At 38.2% G+C, this 14,994-nt stretch overlaps 2 protein-coding genes across 2 annotated transcripts; both read left to right on the top strand.

Moving 5' to 3' along the window:
* The first annotated feature begins 48 nt into the window (after positions 1–48).
* Positions 49–7,135, top strand: LOC102218288 (glutamic acid-rich protein-like). Its single transcript, XM_005804530.2, has 6 exons — positions 49–204; positions 2,641–2,681; positions 2,767–2,836; positions 3,564–3,629; positions 3,753–4,639; positions 5,524–7,135. Exons 1-6 carry the CDS (start codon positions 159–161, stop codon positions 5,590–5,592), a joined length of 1,179 nt encoding a protein of 392 aa, XP_005804587.1. The 5' UTR covers positions 49–158; the 3' UTR covers positions 5,593–7,135.
* Positions 7,136–8,376: 1,241 nt separating this feature from the next.
* Positions 8,377–14,248, top strand: LOC102218026 (proteasome subunit alpha type-6-like). Its single transcript, XM_005804529.2, has 7 exons — positions 8,377–8,650; positions 10,812–10,906; positions 11,214–11,295; positions 12,036–12,191; positions 12,510–12,688; positions 13,043–13,137; positions 14,051–14,248. The coding sequence occupies exons 1-7, from the start codon at positions 8,575–8,577 to the stop codon at positions 14,106–14,108; spliced, it is 741 nt and encodes a 246-aa protein (XP_005804586.1). The 5' UTR covers positions 8,377–8,574; the 3' UTR covers positions 14,109–14,248.
* Positions 14,249–14,994: the final 746 nt, after the last annotated feature.

Genomic DNA, 14,994 nt, shown 5'->3' with positions numbered 1-14,994 from the left:
AGGCTCTGATCTGGCTGGGCTCGGTCACCTGACACACACGCACACACACACACACACACAGCTACTCGGCTCCACCTCACACTCAGCGGGTGTGGGAGGAAGAGCCAGCCCTGCATTTTCAAGGTTATCTCCTGCAGGATACTCCTCTCACGGATCCTATGGGAATTCTGATAACCGCGATTTTTCTCTGGGCTGCTGTCGGAGGTAGGCGACCATCACATTTACAAGCTGCTCCGTGTTTATGTACATCTCTGCGTGAGGAGGCGGTGAGGCTGGAAAAGGCGGGTATAGGCTGATATCTCTGGATGAAAGCCTCCTGTTTCTCACTCTGCTGCAGTGCTGCATCAGCTCAGCTGTTGCCGACAAGAGCTGGAAACAGAGAAATGTTGTTTATTGAACGAGGAGAAACCAGGTTCGCCCACCTATTGACGAAAACCCTGGAGGGTTTAGAGTTAATGCGCTTAACGAGCGACGTTACATAACCCGGTATGAACACATCTAACCTTCTGTTTCAGTGTGTGTCACTGAACGACCACCGGCTGCTGGGACGGTAACGTTAAATAGATAAAACGAGGTCACCTAAGCGCACCCGCACATTTAAAGAGCCAATTAAAGCCGAGCAGGTGCGCGTGCTGTAGCAACACGTGCCAGCGCCTTAGCCGTCCACCTTCGGAGTGCGCTGATTAAACATGTTAAAATATAACCAACAAAATGAGCCTGAAGCGAGCTTACGTTCATTTACATCGCGTTTAATTAATATTTTTATTCAAAATTACGCGATTTTATGAAGAAAAAAAAAGAATAAAAATACCTAAACAGACATATTAGAATCGGATTCATCTATTTAATTTATTTGTGATTAAAACAAATACGAACACCCTGAGATCTTATGGGGCCCCAAATCTGCTTGGGGCCCCATTTCCAGTTAAACCCATTAGTCTTGTATCCCATTTGAATTCTTCAGGTTTTATTTGTTTTGAGAGGGTGCGAGAGGTTACTGGTAAACATGTATTGATTGATTGATTCATTTTCAGTAAAAATGTACATTCGATGTGCATCCAGCACAGAAACAAGCAGTAAACATGAACTATGAAATAAGGAAGACAAACAAATCTGTCAATACAGTAAATACTTTCCTCTGTAGGTTTATGTTAAAATCCTAAATGCTAAATTCTTTAAATCTGCTCTTAATGTACCTTAAAGCCAATTTAAATGCAAGCTTCTGCGTCATAACTATAAATTGATACTTTTGACCTTTTGAGACGTTTAGTGTTCTCGAGGGCCATCTTCTGGCCTTGAGAATCTGCGCAGCTGCCTAGTTTGCCTATGCCATGGACCGGCTAAGCATTGAAGGTTGAGGAAGCAGTAGGTAATAGTGTGACAATATTGGTTTCACAAGAACAAAATATTTTAACAATATTTCTGGGGAAATCTGTTGCAGAATGATTAGTTACTTCAGACCAAAAATATTGATTCCATAACTTTTTGTTGTAAAATACATTAAGACTGAGAGAAGCTCAACATTTTAATGCAAGTGTTTACTTTAGAAATGACTCCTATTGAGGCTGTTCTCATATTAGCATTTTTATTATTATGTACCTAAAACATTCAGGTTCATATTCCTGGTTTGACACAACTAACACAATATTGAGAATCATGGGTAATCATTGATTGTTTTTAATCTTTCTAAATGTTTATATTAGATAAATAACATAATTAATATTAGAAGAACTTTGAAATTTACTAGCAGGACTGAGGAAGAAAATAGTGGCCAGCAAATTTACCAGGCTTCTTAATGTTCCCCATGATCGACCGCCATCTTGACGCCACCTTTCCTGTAAAGCTATTTCACTCAGTAAAATGTTTGAATAATACTAGTTACAGAGTGCCTAAACATTGAATTTTAAACTGTGATCTCTCAGAGTTAACAAAGAACCAGTTTGAAATTCAATGATTAGGGACTTTGTTACTAGATTTACTTAGCTTGATTTATTTTAAAAAAACACAAAAGTTAGTTATTTGTTCCATATAAATTAAAATTTTAAGAACAGTGTGATTTTCAAAGTGCTGTCAGCTAAAAATTAACAATAGAGCAGATTTCACCTTCTGCTACTGTTTATCTGTTAGAAGATTTCTTTTTTTTCTGGACTTTTTAGGCACAATGTTGAGTGGTAGTAGAAAGACTCAAAAGAAATCTTGGAAAGTTGGGCTTTTTTGGACCAAGTATGTAAGCCTTGGATGTGTTTTGAGTCTTTTCACCTTGTATTAATGTTCATGTTTTGGTTAACTTGTCTTCCTTTGAGAAAAGACAGAGGGAGCTGCTTAGTGTGCCCTTAATGGTACGGGTAGTTGGTCACTGATTTAGCTCTGGTGGGAAAACAACCTGTGAGCTAAAGCCGCCTTCATCTCGGAGCGAGAGGAACGCAAAGTTAAGCTCCTTTGCAGTGTTGCTTCACTGGGGTAACTGCACTCACCTTAATGAGGGAACAGCTCTGCCCACGCCCGTGCAGGATTAAAGACATGCAGTCGCTCAGCTGCGGCGCTGTTAGGTGTTGTGATTACTAAATGATTGTTGATATTTCTTGTATTTAACGTTCAATCTTGGTCTCTGTCCCTGCTTTGTTTGCTCTGGTTTCGCAGTGGGAAGCCGACCAGTTACCTCACCCCTTAATGATGCCAAGGTCAGAAAGAACCCTTCTGTACTGTATTTACATTGTTGTTCAGCTTTTCTCCTTCAGCTATTAACTGTGCTGTTTTCGCCAACAGGTTGAATGTATAATTCAGGAGACACTGAATGAAGACGGGTCGCACCATGAGTGTGGATCCCATCTTGCAGGTAGAAGATACATGTTGTATTTTCTTCAATTTCCACAGTGTCAGCTGAAGAGCTGGGTAGAGTGGGAAAAAAAAACTGAAGTCAAGTTTTGTTCGTCTCATCTAAATGTATCACACAATAACAGTCTTTGTTCCTTGCATGCCTGCTACAACCATGAACTTCGGTGTGTTTTGCTTTGATTTTGTTATAGCAAAGCAAAACAGTGAATACATCTGAAGTGGAAGAAAATAATAATAATTTGTTGATCGAATCTAATTTGATCACTTTCTTCCACATGTTTATGTTTCCCCTACATGGATTGAGGCAAACTTCACATGGTTTTCTTTCATCAATAACTTTCTTCTTGTGATTTTTTTTTTAAACACCAAAACAAATGGTTCTGCACTTCACAAAAATCTTCTTTGACATCCTTAGATTAAATCTAATTCAGCAGATAGTTAAGGGAATTTGCAACACTGGATTTTATGTTGGGTTGAGTCAGAGTAAAGAGGGCTGAATGCATACCACACTTTTCAGGTTTTGATTTATAAAATCTTTTAAAATCTATTTAGCCATGTTGTTCCGCTTCCCAACTATGTAATACTTTGTGTTTATTAGAAAAAAAATTCAAATACAACGTATTGAGGTTTGTAGCTAACGTGTAACAAAATATGAAAAGGCTCATGCAGTATGAATATCTTTGCAAGGCACTGTTGCTTCTTCTTCGTGTGCTCCATTGTTGTTTCAGAGGAACTTAACGAGGTGCAGAGACACCAGGGTCTTCTCAGGGAGCTGCAGAAGCTAGCTGATGACGGTACGCAGAGACTCCCACTGACAGCTGCTCATGAATGTAGCAAAACATGGAAGTGCTAATTTTATGTCTCATTGATTTTATTAAAGTCAAAATGGAACTGACACTGTCTCTCAATTTTTGCAGAGCGGGAAAAGGAGGAGAGGGACGAGTACAATCTGACCGATGACGAGATTGAGTCTGAGCAGAGGGATGAGGAGGATGAGAAAGATATGAGAAGTGATGGAGAAAAGACAGAAGATGAAGACAACAAGAGGAAGCCACAGATTGACGATAATGAAGAGGAGACGTCCAAAGAGCTCGCCAAAGAGATCCCCAAGAAAAGTGAAGAGGAGAAGAATGATGAAGAGCTAGAGGAGCTGCTGAAGGAGCTCAAAATGAAGCGATACAAGGCTGCGAAGGAGAACCAGAAAGGCTCTGAAACGGAGCTAAGAAAGGAAGTGGAGGAGAAGAAGATTAAGCAGAGCAACAAGGGAGAGGATAAAAGAGCAGAGGACTTAGAGAAGCAAAAGATGGAAGAAAGGAAGAAAAATGAAGTGGAGTTGATGGTGGAGAAAGAGAAGGTGGAGAAGGAGCTGAAGGAGCTACTCAGGGAGCAAAGCAACGGCAGCAAACCAGAGCAGGAGAGGGAGAGGAAGGAGAAGCAGGAGGAGCTGGAGGAGCTTGTCCGAAAGATGAAACAGGTGCAGGAGGAGGAACAGCAGGAGTCGCAAAGCGAGAAGAGAGAGGACAGTATGGATGACAAGAGCGAAGACAAGGAGGGTGGAGAGGTGGAAAAATCAGACGGGAAAGTCAAGAAGACGAACGAAGCAGCGGAGCTGAAGGAGCCGCTGCAGAAGAGAGTGATGGAGAAAGCCAGCGATGAGGCCACACGGCAGTTTGAGAGGGAGAGGTACGAGGAAGAGGAGGAGGAAGAAAATGGAGAGGATGATGATGAGGAGGAAGAGTTTGTTAGAGAGGATGAGGATGAAGACAATGAGGATGAAGGGGATCATGAAGAAGATGAAGGGGAGGTGAGTTAGAGCAAACAGTATCAGTTACACTTTCAAACTATGATGGAGTTCAACGTTTCTTCTTTTTCAGCTAATCCCAAAGGCAAAATGTCCAATGTACCCGGAAAATTAAAATAAATATAAAATAAATATACACCATGTTTACTTTGTTACACACACGGACAAACATATTTACATTCCAGGAAAAATGTGCAAAAAGCCTTAAGATAAATTTATTTCTTATCACAGCAGCAACTTCACTCTGAAAACGCTCAAAAATTGTTGAAAATGTGTCAAAGGGTCTTAATGCTTCATAGATCTCTAGGTATTTTAATTTTATATTCATAACAAATGTATTGTTGAGACAGAGATTTGCAAACACATCTACCCAATTTAGACAGGTTTGAGCTCGACTTTGCAGTTATTAATCCCACCTCCTAAGCAGTGAAACGTATCAAGTTCCTTCTATTAGGTGCAGAAGATATTTGCTCTAAAAGTAAACTTTTTACACATCTTTAGAGGTTTACTTGACAACTAAATCTTGACCTATTTTAACAATGAATTACAACAACAAGGAAAAAAAGAATGACCTTTATATGATATCAGGACTTCTTTTTACTCAGAAATAATCTTCACATGATGAGCTACTTAGCTACACACAACCAGGTTGACTGTTTAATGATACTATCTTTTTCCCAAAAAAATTATGTGACAGTTTTTTGGCTCTAAATAAGTTTTATTTGTTCTGACCTGAAAGCAGAAATAACTATTTAGGTTGTAAAGGTTGTAGACCCATGATCTACACCATTTGGAGTTTTAAAAAGAGCTTAACATTTTGATCTTGGTTCATTTAATCTCCTGCAGACCTGCAGACATTATTCATGTGTTTTCATTCCTACCACCAGGAGCTCCTGGAGATTGAAGAAGAGCTGCGTAAAGTGGCAGCAGAGCTTAGGGAGCTTCGCAGAGGATGAGAAGCTCACCCAGGGAGCAGACCGACTGGCAATCCTTTTCCCTTCCCCTTACACTCCCTGTTCCAGTCGTATATTACAATCACACAGTCATCACGGCACTCAGAGAAACGTCTTTAAATGTGGATGTCAGTAGAAAGTGTGCGTTCTGCTTTATCGTGTTAGATTGCCAGGATGGGTCCGTCTCAGTTTCCTCAGCTGAATGAGGCGGCCTTCTGGAGATTCTGCAGGTTCACGTCCATCTCTGGTTTCCCTGTCTGTGTGCTTGTAAATGCTGTTTGTAACAAAGACAGGGTATTTTTCACTTAGTTGCACTTTCACAAACTCATGCACTTTCATTCAAATGTTATTTTGAATGCACAATACTAGAAATCCCTGCTCTTCTAATCTCTGTTTGAATTGTGTTTTTCTGGGGAGACTGACCGGCTTCCCTGTTGGTCATTTGTAGATATTTAGTGCAATAACTCATGACTAAGTTCATGCTGTCTGACTGTTATCAGCAACAATGCTCTTATTAGGAATAAGTCATTACTTCCTCTTCATTTCTTTGATGGTCCAGTAGAAGCATGGATTAATTTGGCTCACGCACTGTTAAAATCAGACTGTTTGTGACGAACCCCGGTGGCATGAGCCAAATTCGGCGTTAACTATAATGTTGCACACCAGAGGCAGGCTTGTCTTTAGTGTGACTGGTGGTGCAGTGACAGAATAGTGATGCACTCAGAGCTTAAAAGGTCTAAAAGTGTCACTTGGGGTTCTAATCCAGCTTTGCACTCTCAACATGCCAAGGAGCTGTCGAAGAAAGGTGGAGGGACACTTTAAAGCCATGTGTTGTCTTCTAGTAACAGCAACAATAACATTTAAGAGTCCGTAGTTTTCACCCCATTTGTGTTAATATTACGTGCGCGCCTTCAGCCAACATTATATGAGATGTGGAGCAACACCCCCCCCAGGAGGACGCTGGGTAGACATGCACAAAGAGCAGGGATTAACAGAGTTAGCAATGGAGGCCCACTTGCTGCAATAATGCAATATAGATTATAGCACATGTGAATGCAATAACTAGCCAAGTGTATTTAATATGTAATTGAAATGCATCATTAGGTATTTCTTTAGCAAATATACTCCCTCCGTCTTTATAAAGCCAAGATTACAGCACATGCATGTGTTTAGACACTGGTAAAATAGTAGGCCAGGTTGTATGATCTTTTAAATCATACAATAATACTAATATAGTCTTCTCCAAAGAAACCTGTTTCCAAATGTGCAAAGAATGTACTATATTTTTCTTTTTTATATAGAAGTGAAACATTTTTTCCACAAAATGTAACCCTAGAAGCCAGCAAGAAAGCAAAAAATTAACATTTTTTAAGTTGGGGAATGAGGGAATAATCTGAATACAGAGAATAATCTGAATGGATGAAGTAAACAGAAACTGATAATACCATATATATGATTTGCAATATTACTGGTCAATCACAGTGCTGTATTTTGTGCCTGCTGTATCCTTCTCTATCTGTCAATCAATAAACCATGTATCAAACCATTCTGTGTGACCTATTTATTTGAACTTTTGTTTGTCCTGAACTCATACATCTAATCTGTCATCAGTGTCTGAGAAGAAACTGCATTAACTTGACATATAATTGGACCAAGGAGATATGGATGTTTGTATTTCTGGACCTAAAGAAGACTTTTGACACAGTTAACCACAACATTCCTTCCTGGCATAAGCAAATCCCACTGGAGATGTTTTCTCTAAGGCACAGTGAAAGGAGCTCAGTCAAGATCTGGGAGCTTTTTTATTTCAATAAAAGAATGGAGCGTCTGGTTTTTTAAGGTGGTCAAACCAAAGGATGGTCATATGGATGACTGAAAGTTCATTGTCTGTGCCGTTAAATATAAATCATGTGAAACCAACACTAGGTATTGTATGTTAGAAAAAGGTTAAGTACTTTGAGTGACAAGTTCTAGTATTTAATTCACTTGATCTCTAAATGGCTCAGCAGATAGAATATATTTTTATGTGAACAACAAAGCTTGTGTAGGAACAACAAATTTCACTGTAACATAAACTGTAGGTTTGTGCCTGGTACCTTATTGGTTAAAAATAACCAGTAAGGTATTTTTACCTTTTACCTTTATTAGAAACTTTATGTTTCTAATAAAGTGAATAAACTTAACAAACATTGTATAGTCAAAGTTAGTATAGAATATCCAGAAATTTTACTGGAGTAAGAGTATAATCAGAATAATATTAATGATGTAAAAATACAAAATGCAGTGTTGTAAAACATTTCCAAAACATTTTTTCCCAAAATAATTACAAAAGAGTAACAACCTGTTTCTACAAAAACAAACAAACAAAAAAACACTGTGCACAGTTTCGCTCAATACAGCAATACTTTAGGATCTACATCTGTCATTTTTTTTACTTTGTATTTTGTCAAAATTGTACAGCTTAATATTTTTATACCCATTCTTTGTTGTTATTATTATTCCTTATACATGGAAATTTTCAAGAAAATGCAAGAAAATGGCCCCCCTTTGAAAACTTCATGGATCCGCCCCTGGCGGAAAAACCTGCGGACCCAGCAGCCCTCCAGAAAGAGTGGGTGGAGGTCTCAGGAGGAATGAGAGTCACATTTCCCACCTTTAAGTGCATCTTTCGTGTTTGACCCTCCTAAAATGGCCACCTTTTAGTCAGGTGAAAAGCAGAGTGATTGACTTCCTTGTTTCCTTGTTGCCGTCCAATGACAGAGAGAGGAACCGAGCGGCTCAGAAATGTAACTGAAAGAGAAAGTAAAAAAGAAAAAATTCAGGGAAGTCACTCCATTATCCTGCTTTATCATTCAGCGACAGCGCAGCCATGCTGTTTCCTGACTGCTAGTTCCTAAAAGTTTTACATTGATCGATTATCCGACCCCGACGCAGGTCAAATCAGCCCCCCGCCGAGTTCATCTGAGGTGAGACCGGAGGAGGAAAATGTCCCGCGGCTCCAACGCTGGTTTTGACCGACACATCACCATTTTTTCACCTGAGGGCCGACTCTACCAAGTCGGTAAGGACCTGTTTCTGGTATTTCAGCCGACACTAACACACCTGTGTATGATTGCTGCCTGTCAGAAGGACACTGCTGCGGCTGCACTTCGTAATAAAGTCCCTGTTAACTTTTAGTAAGGCATAAACACGGTGCTGGCAGTTAGGTTAGCTGGTTTGTGTCTGAATGCTGGGTTAGCATCAGACTTGTACTTGTTTTGTCTAAACTACACGCAGAATTTTTTATTTTTACGTTTATTTTTAACACTTAATGTTATTGTAGGCACATATCACCGTAAACAGCAGCTTTAAAACATTATAGAAGCACGCAGGTTGCCAGGTTTGGTCGCCTGACATCAAGGTGTAAGGCACGGAGGCTTCAGTCAGCCCAAGAACAAGAGGCTGTGTGCCAACGCTGCCTCCTGACCCTGAGTTCATGTGAATATACGCAGCTTTACCTGCTAAAATATGGCGACAAGATACATTATTCAGTTAGAATTGGGTGACACACAGTATTTTTAATTCTGTTTTTAATTCTGAGAAAGAGGGATTAAATTTCCTCTTACTCGGGGAATTTAATCATGTTATTATTACCCATGGTCATGAATTAGAGCGATTTTATATTACATCCAGTCATCTGGAAAAGTATTCAAACCTAGGGAAGAGGATTAGGGCCACCGAAAAAAAAAAGAATTCTGACTTTAATCTCAGAATTCTGACTTTAAATCAGAACTCTTTTTTTTCTGTGGCCCTAATCCTCTTCTGACTTTAAAGTCATAATTCTGAGATTAAAGTCAGAATTCTGACTTTAAAGTCATAATTCTTTTTTTTTTCTGGTGGTTCTAATCCTCTTCCATACAAACCGCTTGAAAATGATACATGATTTTAATTTTAAGTTTTACCGAAAAGTGTGGTGTGCATTTGTATTCTGAGTCCTCCGCTTTGTTTCCCTTAAATTAAATCAAGTACCATCAACTGCCTTCAGAACCCACATACTACATATGAGATTCGTGTGTGTTTAATATATTTTCAGCATAAACTTAGCAGTTATCTGAAGGCCTCAGAGGTTGTTTGAGACCATTAGTGAACAAACAGCATTATGAAGATATATCAGGAAGAAAGTTTACAGCTGATTTAATTCATAAAGCAAAATGGCAAGCTTTAAGCTTCTCACATAGCAATGTTTAATTCATCTGATCTGTCAGTGAAAATAGAGCACAACTGCAGGAAAGTCGGTCAGAGTTTATTGGAACATAAATGGCGTAAAATACAGGGTAATAATGAAAAAAACCTGCTTCAACTGCAACAGATAAAAAAGGATGAGACTACATATATTTAACTTTCATATGAGGTGTGTAAACCAGTGTTGGGTAACTCTGAATTTTAATTATTTGGACACCAAGATCAGAAGACATATTTGACATGTAAACCAAAAACAGCATTTCAGGAAAAAAGAAAAGAAAATCCTACCAACTGCGAAGCATGGAGCTGGACGCGTGATGGTTTGGGGCAGATTTGCTGCAGCAGATCCTGAACAGAAATTTCACATTATATTGGAGGAAAAAAGTGAAACATTCTGTAAAGAAATAAAAGTTGAAGCAGAACTGGAGTCAAAGACCAGATCTTGATATCATTTAGAAACCTCAAAGTTGGAATCTAATGTAAAGAAAAGGTTGACTTTTATATTTTTAAGTGCAGATAAATTACTTTTTATTCAAAGAGAAAGAATTAGAATAGATACTTGTGGAAAAATGTGTTAGTAAAAATCCTTGAAATGAACATTTGCATCTGTCTCTGATTCTGTCTCAAAGTTTCCCAATATTAGTTTTCAGAACAATACTCTATGTATGAATATTTCTTAATTAACAACAGAATATTTTAGATTTTTTTTTGTTTTGTTTTTATAGAACAAATCAAGGCATGATAATGGTCGAACGGCCTCGTCAAAACCAAGATCTGAATCTAGGTTTCCATCATTTGAGCAGCATCCATGTTTTATTTGTGGTGATGGGATCAATTTATTTCAAATATTTGTCCTTGACATCAAAATATCCCAAATATTCGCTGAAAAAGGTGGAAATTCACAAAATGTAAAACTGAAAATGTTTTACATTTTAAAACGGGAAATGTTTACACACCCTAGCTTCTTTCCTCATTGTGTGTACTGGTGTGCTCCCATGCAGAGTATGCCTTCAAAGCCATCTCTCAGAGTGGGCTGACATCTATCGGAGTCCGAGGGTCGGACAGTGTGGTGGTGGTGACGCAAAAGAAAGTACCGGTAGGATATCTGACACAAACACACAAACACACACAGGCTGTGTGGATGAGCTGGAGCCAGTGAAGCTAGACACTGCTCAAGTCAGCAAAAAGCTGGAACACAAAACTAGTTTATGAAGCTGATCCTACCGTCAACAGGGTGTCACTCACATTACATCACCACAGAACCAAGTTTAGCTCATTTGGTCAGGTATTATGGTATAACCTATGTAGATCATCCAGCATACTTTTGATCTGATGTATTTAGCTCACATTTACAGAGAATTACCTGATTAAAGTGGATTTTTCTTGCTTTCCTTTGACTGTAGGACAAGCTGCTGGACTCCTCCACTGTGACCAACATGTTCCATCTAACCCCTCGCATCGGCTGTGTGATGACGGGTCACAACGGTGCGTACCAAGGAGGGATGGTGCAATTAATCGAATTAATCGTGATGAATCTATTACTGAAATAATTGTCGACTAACTTGAGCATACAGACTCAGAAAAGGCCATTTTCTGAAAGAACAACATATTCAGAGCACGGATTACACCAAAACTGTACAAAAAGATTTTACATTTAAGATTAAAAAAATAACTTTGTCTGTAAATATATTCTACCCAAACCTCCTCTATTGGCATAAATTTAGCTTCACCTGAAAAAACAGAAAAAAAAACAAAAAAAAACTCCAATTAAGCACCAATTATTAATTTGTTAATTGAAAAATAGTCTACAGATCAGTCCTTCCCTCTTTTTGGACTTATATCAAGCAGAAAGGCTGAGTTTTTCCCATGTTGACTTTGGAAGTATATTTTTTTAGCCGCAGATGTATAATTTGCTAAAGGAATGCTGCTATTGCATTTTAGTCAATAAAATGTTTGTTTTCTTATGTAAAAAGCAACTGTATAATTTGTTTATTGCATATTCTAATGTATTTCTAATATTGTATAAAAATAGGAGCAGGTGGTTAAAAAAATCTGTAGAATGTGTAGAATTTGTTATCCGATTAAGTGTCAGAATAATCAATTACTAAAATAATCATTAGTTGCAGCCCTCGTACCATCCGTTACATATCCCTGTGATCTTCTTTGCCACTGATTTTTATTTCAAAGATGCAGGGTTTCAAACTTGCTCACTTGGTTTTTTGTAGCGGACAGCCGCTCGCAGGTTCACCGGGCCCGAGTGGAGGCCGGAGAATGGAAATATAAGTTTGGCTATGACATCACAGCGGACGTGTTGTGTCGCAGACTGGCGGATATTTCCCAGGTGTACACACAGAATGCAGAGATGAGACCACTAGGCTGCTGTGAGTGAAGGCTTTTATTTCTCCTCAACTGTGTTATCAATATAAAGTGTTTCAGAAATACAGTAAAAAGTATAAGAAACCATAAATAAAATGGATAATGTTGTAGAATTAGTAGAAATCAGTTGTCACTTTGACCTTAAAGAGGTGTGTGTTTTGTTTTTTTTTGTCAAAAAAGTCAAATTTTCTTGATTATGATTGATTTTTGAATAAAAAGGTAAAAACAAACTGGATGATTAACATTTACAGGGACAGTGGGTGTATTTAAAGTCTCATTATTGTGTTTTATGTTTCTAAAATCTGTCCTGTCAATCCCTGGAGGTATGATCCTGGTGGCGATGGACCCCCAGCACGGCCCCGTCTTGTATAAATGTGACCCGGCAGGATACTACTGTGGCTTCAGAGCCACGGCGGTCGGGGCCAAACAGACGGAGGCCAACAGCTACTTGGAGAAGAAACTCAAGAAGAAGCCAGAGTTGAGCCATGACAGGGCAGTACAGGTACGACTGGGAGAACCTGGACATTTTGCCGGTCCATCACAGGACCACCATGGTCTTCATTCTGTCTGTAAAAAATACCATCAGCAAAAACACATTCATTGTTATGAAAGTTAGAACTTTTCATTTAAACTTTGAAAATGGGTCTAAAGCCGATGGAGGAGTCTGTTAAGGATTCAGTTTGGTCTTTAAAATGCATTGGCACAAAAAAATGAGACCAGAATTCTGTCCCTAGAATAACATTAAAATGCTGAGAACAATGTGAAGAGCTGGTTGATTAATGTTTTATTAATTCACTTTCTTAGTTTGGTTTTCTCCTGATTAATTTGTTTTATTAAGTCTCTGTTCTTGCTGCAGATGGCCATATCTTGTCTGGCCTCTGTGCTGTCGATGGACTTCAAGGCCTCTGAGCTGGAGATCGGTGTAGTGACCAAAGACAAGCCTAAGTTCAGGTAACGACTCTATGATTATGACTGATTCTTTTTCTGTAACGTACAATTTCTTTAAAAACTGTACTGACCTGATTTGATTTTTAAACCTTATTTTGTCACACAATTTTATGAAATGTTCAAACAGGCTAAGCATAATAAATAGTGCCGCATTGGTAAAAAAATTTAATTACAGTGTTGATATAATCAACTGTACTTGAAGTTTCAGAATAACTTACAGAAGCTCTTTGATTTTCTTCAGGTTTTGTCACTTTATGATCATAAATGTAATGTATTTTATTGGGATTTTCTGTTGTGAACCAACACAAAAGAGCTTATGTTTTTATTTCAAAATATTATAATATTATTTTTAAATGTTATTTAAAATTATTATTATTATTATTATCAAATGTTAAATAATTAAATATTAAATAAAGCAACATAAATTCATATTTACATTTAATATTGCATGTAATTTATTTAATATAAATATTAGAATTAATATGCATTAACATTATTAGTTATTATTATGATATTATAAATAATATTCTTAAATATAGTTCTAAAATATTTTAATATAAATATAATTTTTTCTTTATTTAATTTTGAGTTTAGATTTTCTGTCAGTCGTAAACATCAAAATTACAAAAGCAAAAATAATAAAAATGGCTTGGAATGTTTCAGTCTATGTGTGATGGATCTATATAATGTCTGAGCTTCACTTTCTGAAAATATGGAATTGTTTCACCATACTCTATTCTAGATGTACTGCTCACTTTCTAATTAGATTCTACTATCTGCTGGCAAATAAACTCCTAATAAAATACACAACACTATAGTTTTAATGTTACAACATGTAAAAACGTTTATGGTATATAAATGCTTAAGAAAGGCCATGTGCATCTTATAAAACTGTTTAATCCTCACCTTTCTGTAGGACCCTGTCGGAGGCTGAGATCGAAGTCCACCTGGTTGCCATAGCAGAGCGAGAGTAGCGGCGTCCTCACTGGCAGCAGTCAGCGATTCTTTAGCAGGCGTGTCAAACTCATTTTCATTTCGAGCCGCATCAAGATCATGAATGTCCTCAAAGGGCCGATTGTGGCAGAATGTATTAATAAAACTTCCCATAAGCAAACTGTTAAAATTTGCAATTTACTTCTTAAAATGTAACAACTTTTTAAACATTTTTCTCACATTGATGTAATTTGGTCCTATACAAATGAAAACAGATTTGACTTCACTGATAATATAATATTTAAACACACAACTCTTATCTTAAAGTTCAATTTACTTGACCTTCTAGAGCAGGGGTCTCAAACTCCAGTCCTCGAGGGCTGCAGTCCTGCAGTTTTTAGATGTGCCACAGGTACAAAAACGCTGGAATGAAATGGCTTAATTGCCTCCTCCTTGTGTAGATCAGTTCTCCAGAGCCTTGCTAATGACCTAATTATTCTATTCAGGTGTGGTGCAGCAGAGGCACATCTAAAAGTTGCAGGACTCGAGGACTGGAGTTTGAGACCCCTGTTCTAGAGTCTAGAGATAGCTACGGTGGGCCGGATTTGGCTTGCGAACCTTGAGTTTGACACTTGTGCTTTGCGGCATTTCATGTTCAGTGTAGCTGCACCGCCGATCGCAGTCAGAAAACAGCAAACAGCATCCTTTTCTCTCTGTGTCAGGAGGATGGATCATGTGCATCTGATAATGGAACGCTGTTGGAAAGGGTTGATGGATGCAGGTTCAGTTCATCTGACAACTCCAGTGAGGTTTTGATGATAAAATCCACAGCAACAATCCAACAGCTTATTTGATACTGTTTCTTTAGACCCTTCTAAATTCATCAACCGGGGGACTTATTCCACCTCTGTAGCAACAACACTTCAT

The sequence above is a fragment of the Xiphophorus maculatus genome, chromosome 18 (genome assembly GCF_002775205.1).
Source record: "Xiphophorus maculatus strain JP 163 A chromosome 18, X_maculatus-5.0-male, whole genome shotgun sequence".
Lineage (NCBI taxonomy): Eukaryota > Metazoa > Chordata > Actinopteri > Cyprinodontiformes > Poeciliidae > Xiphophorus > Xiphophorus maculatus.
The sequence above is the reverse complement of the archived record's forward strand: the minus strand, read 5'-3'. Positions and strand labels throughout refer to the sequence as shown.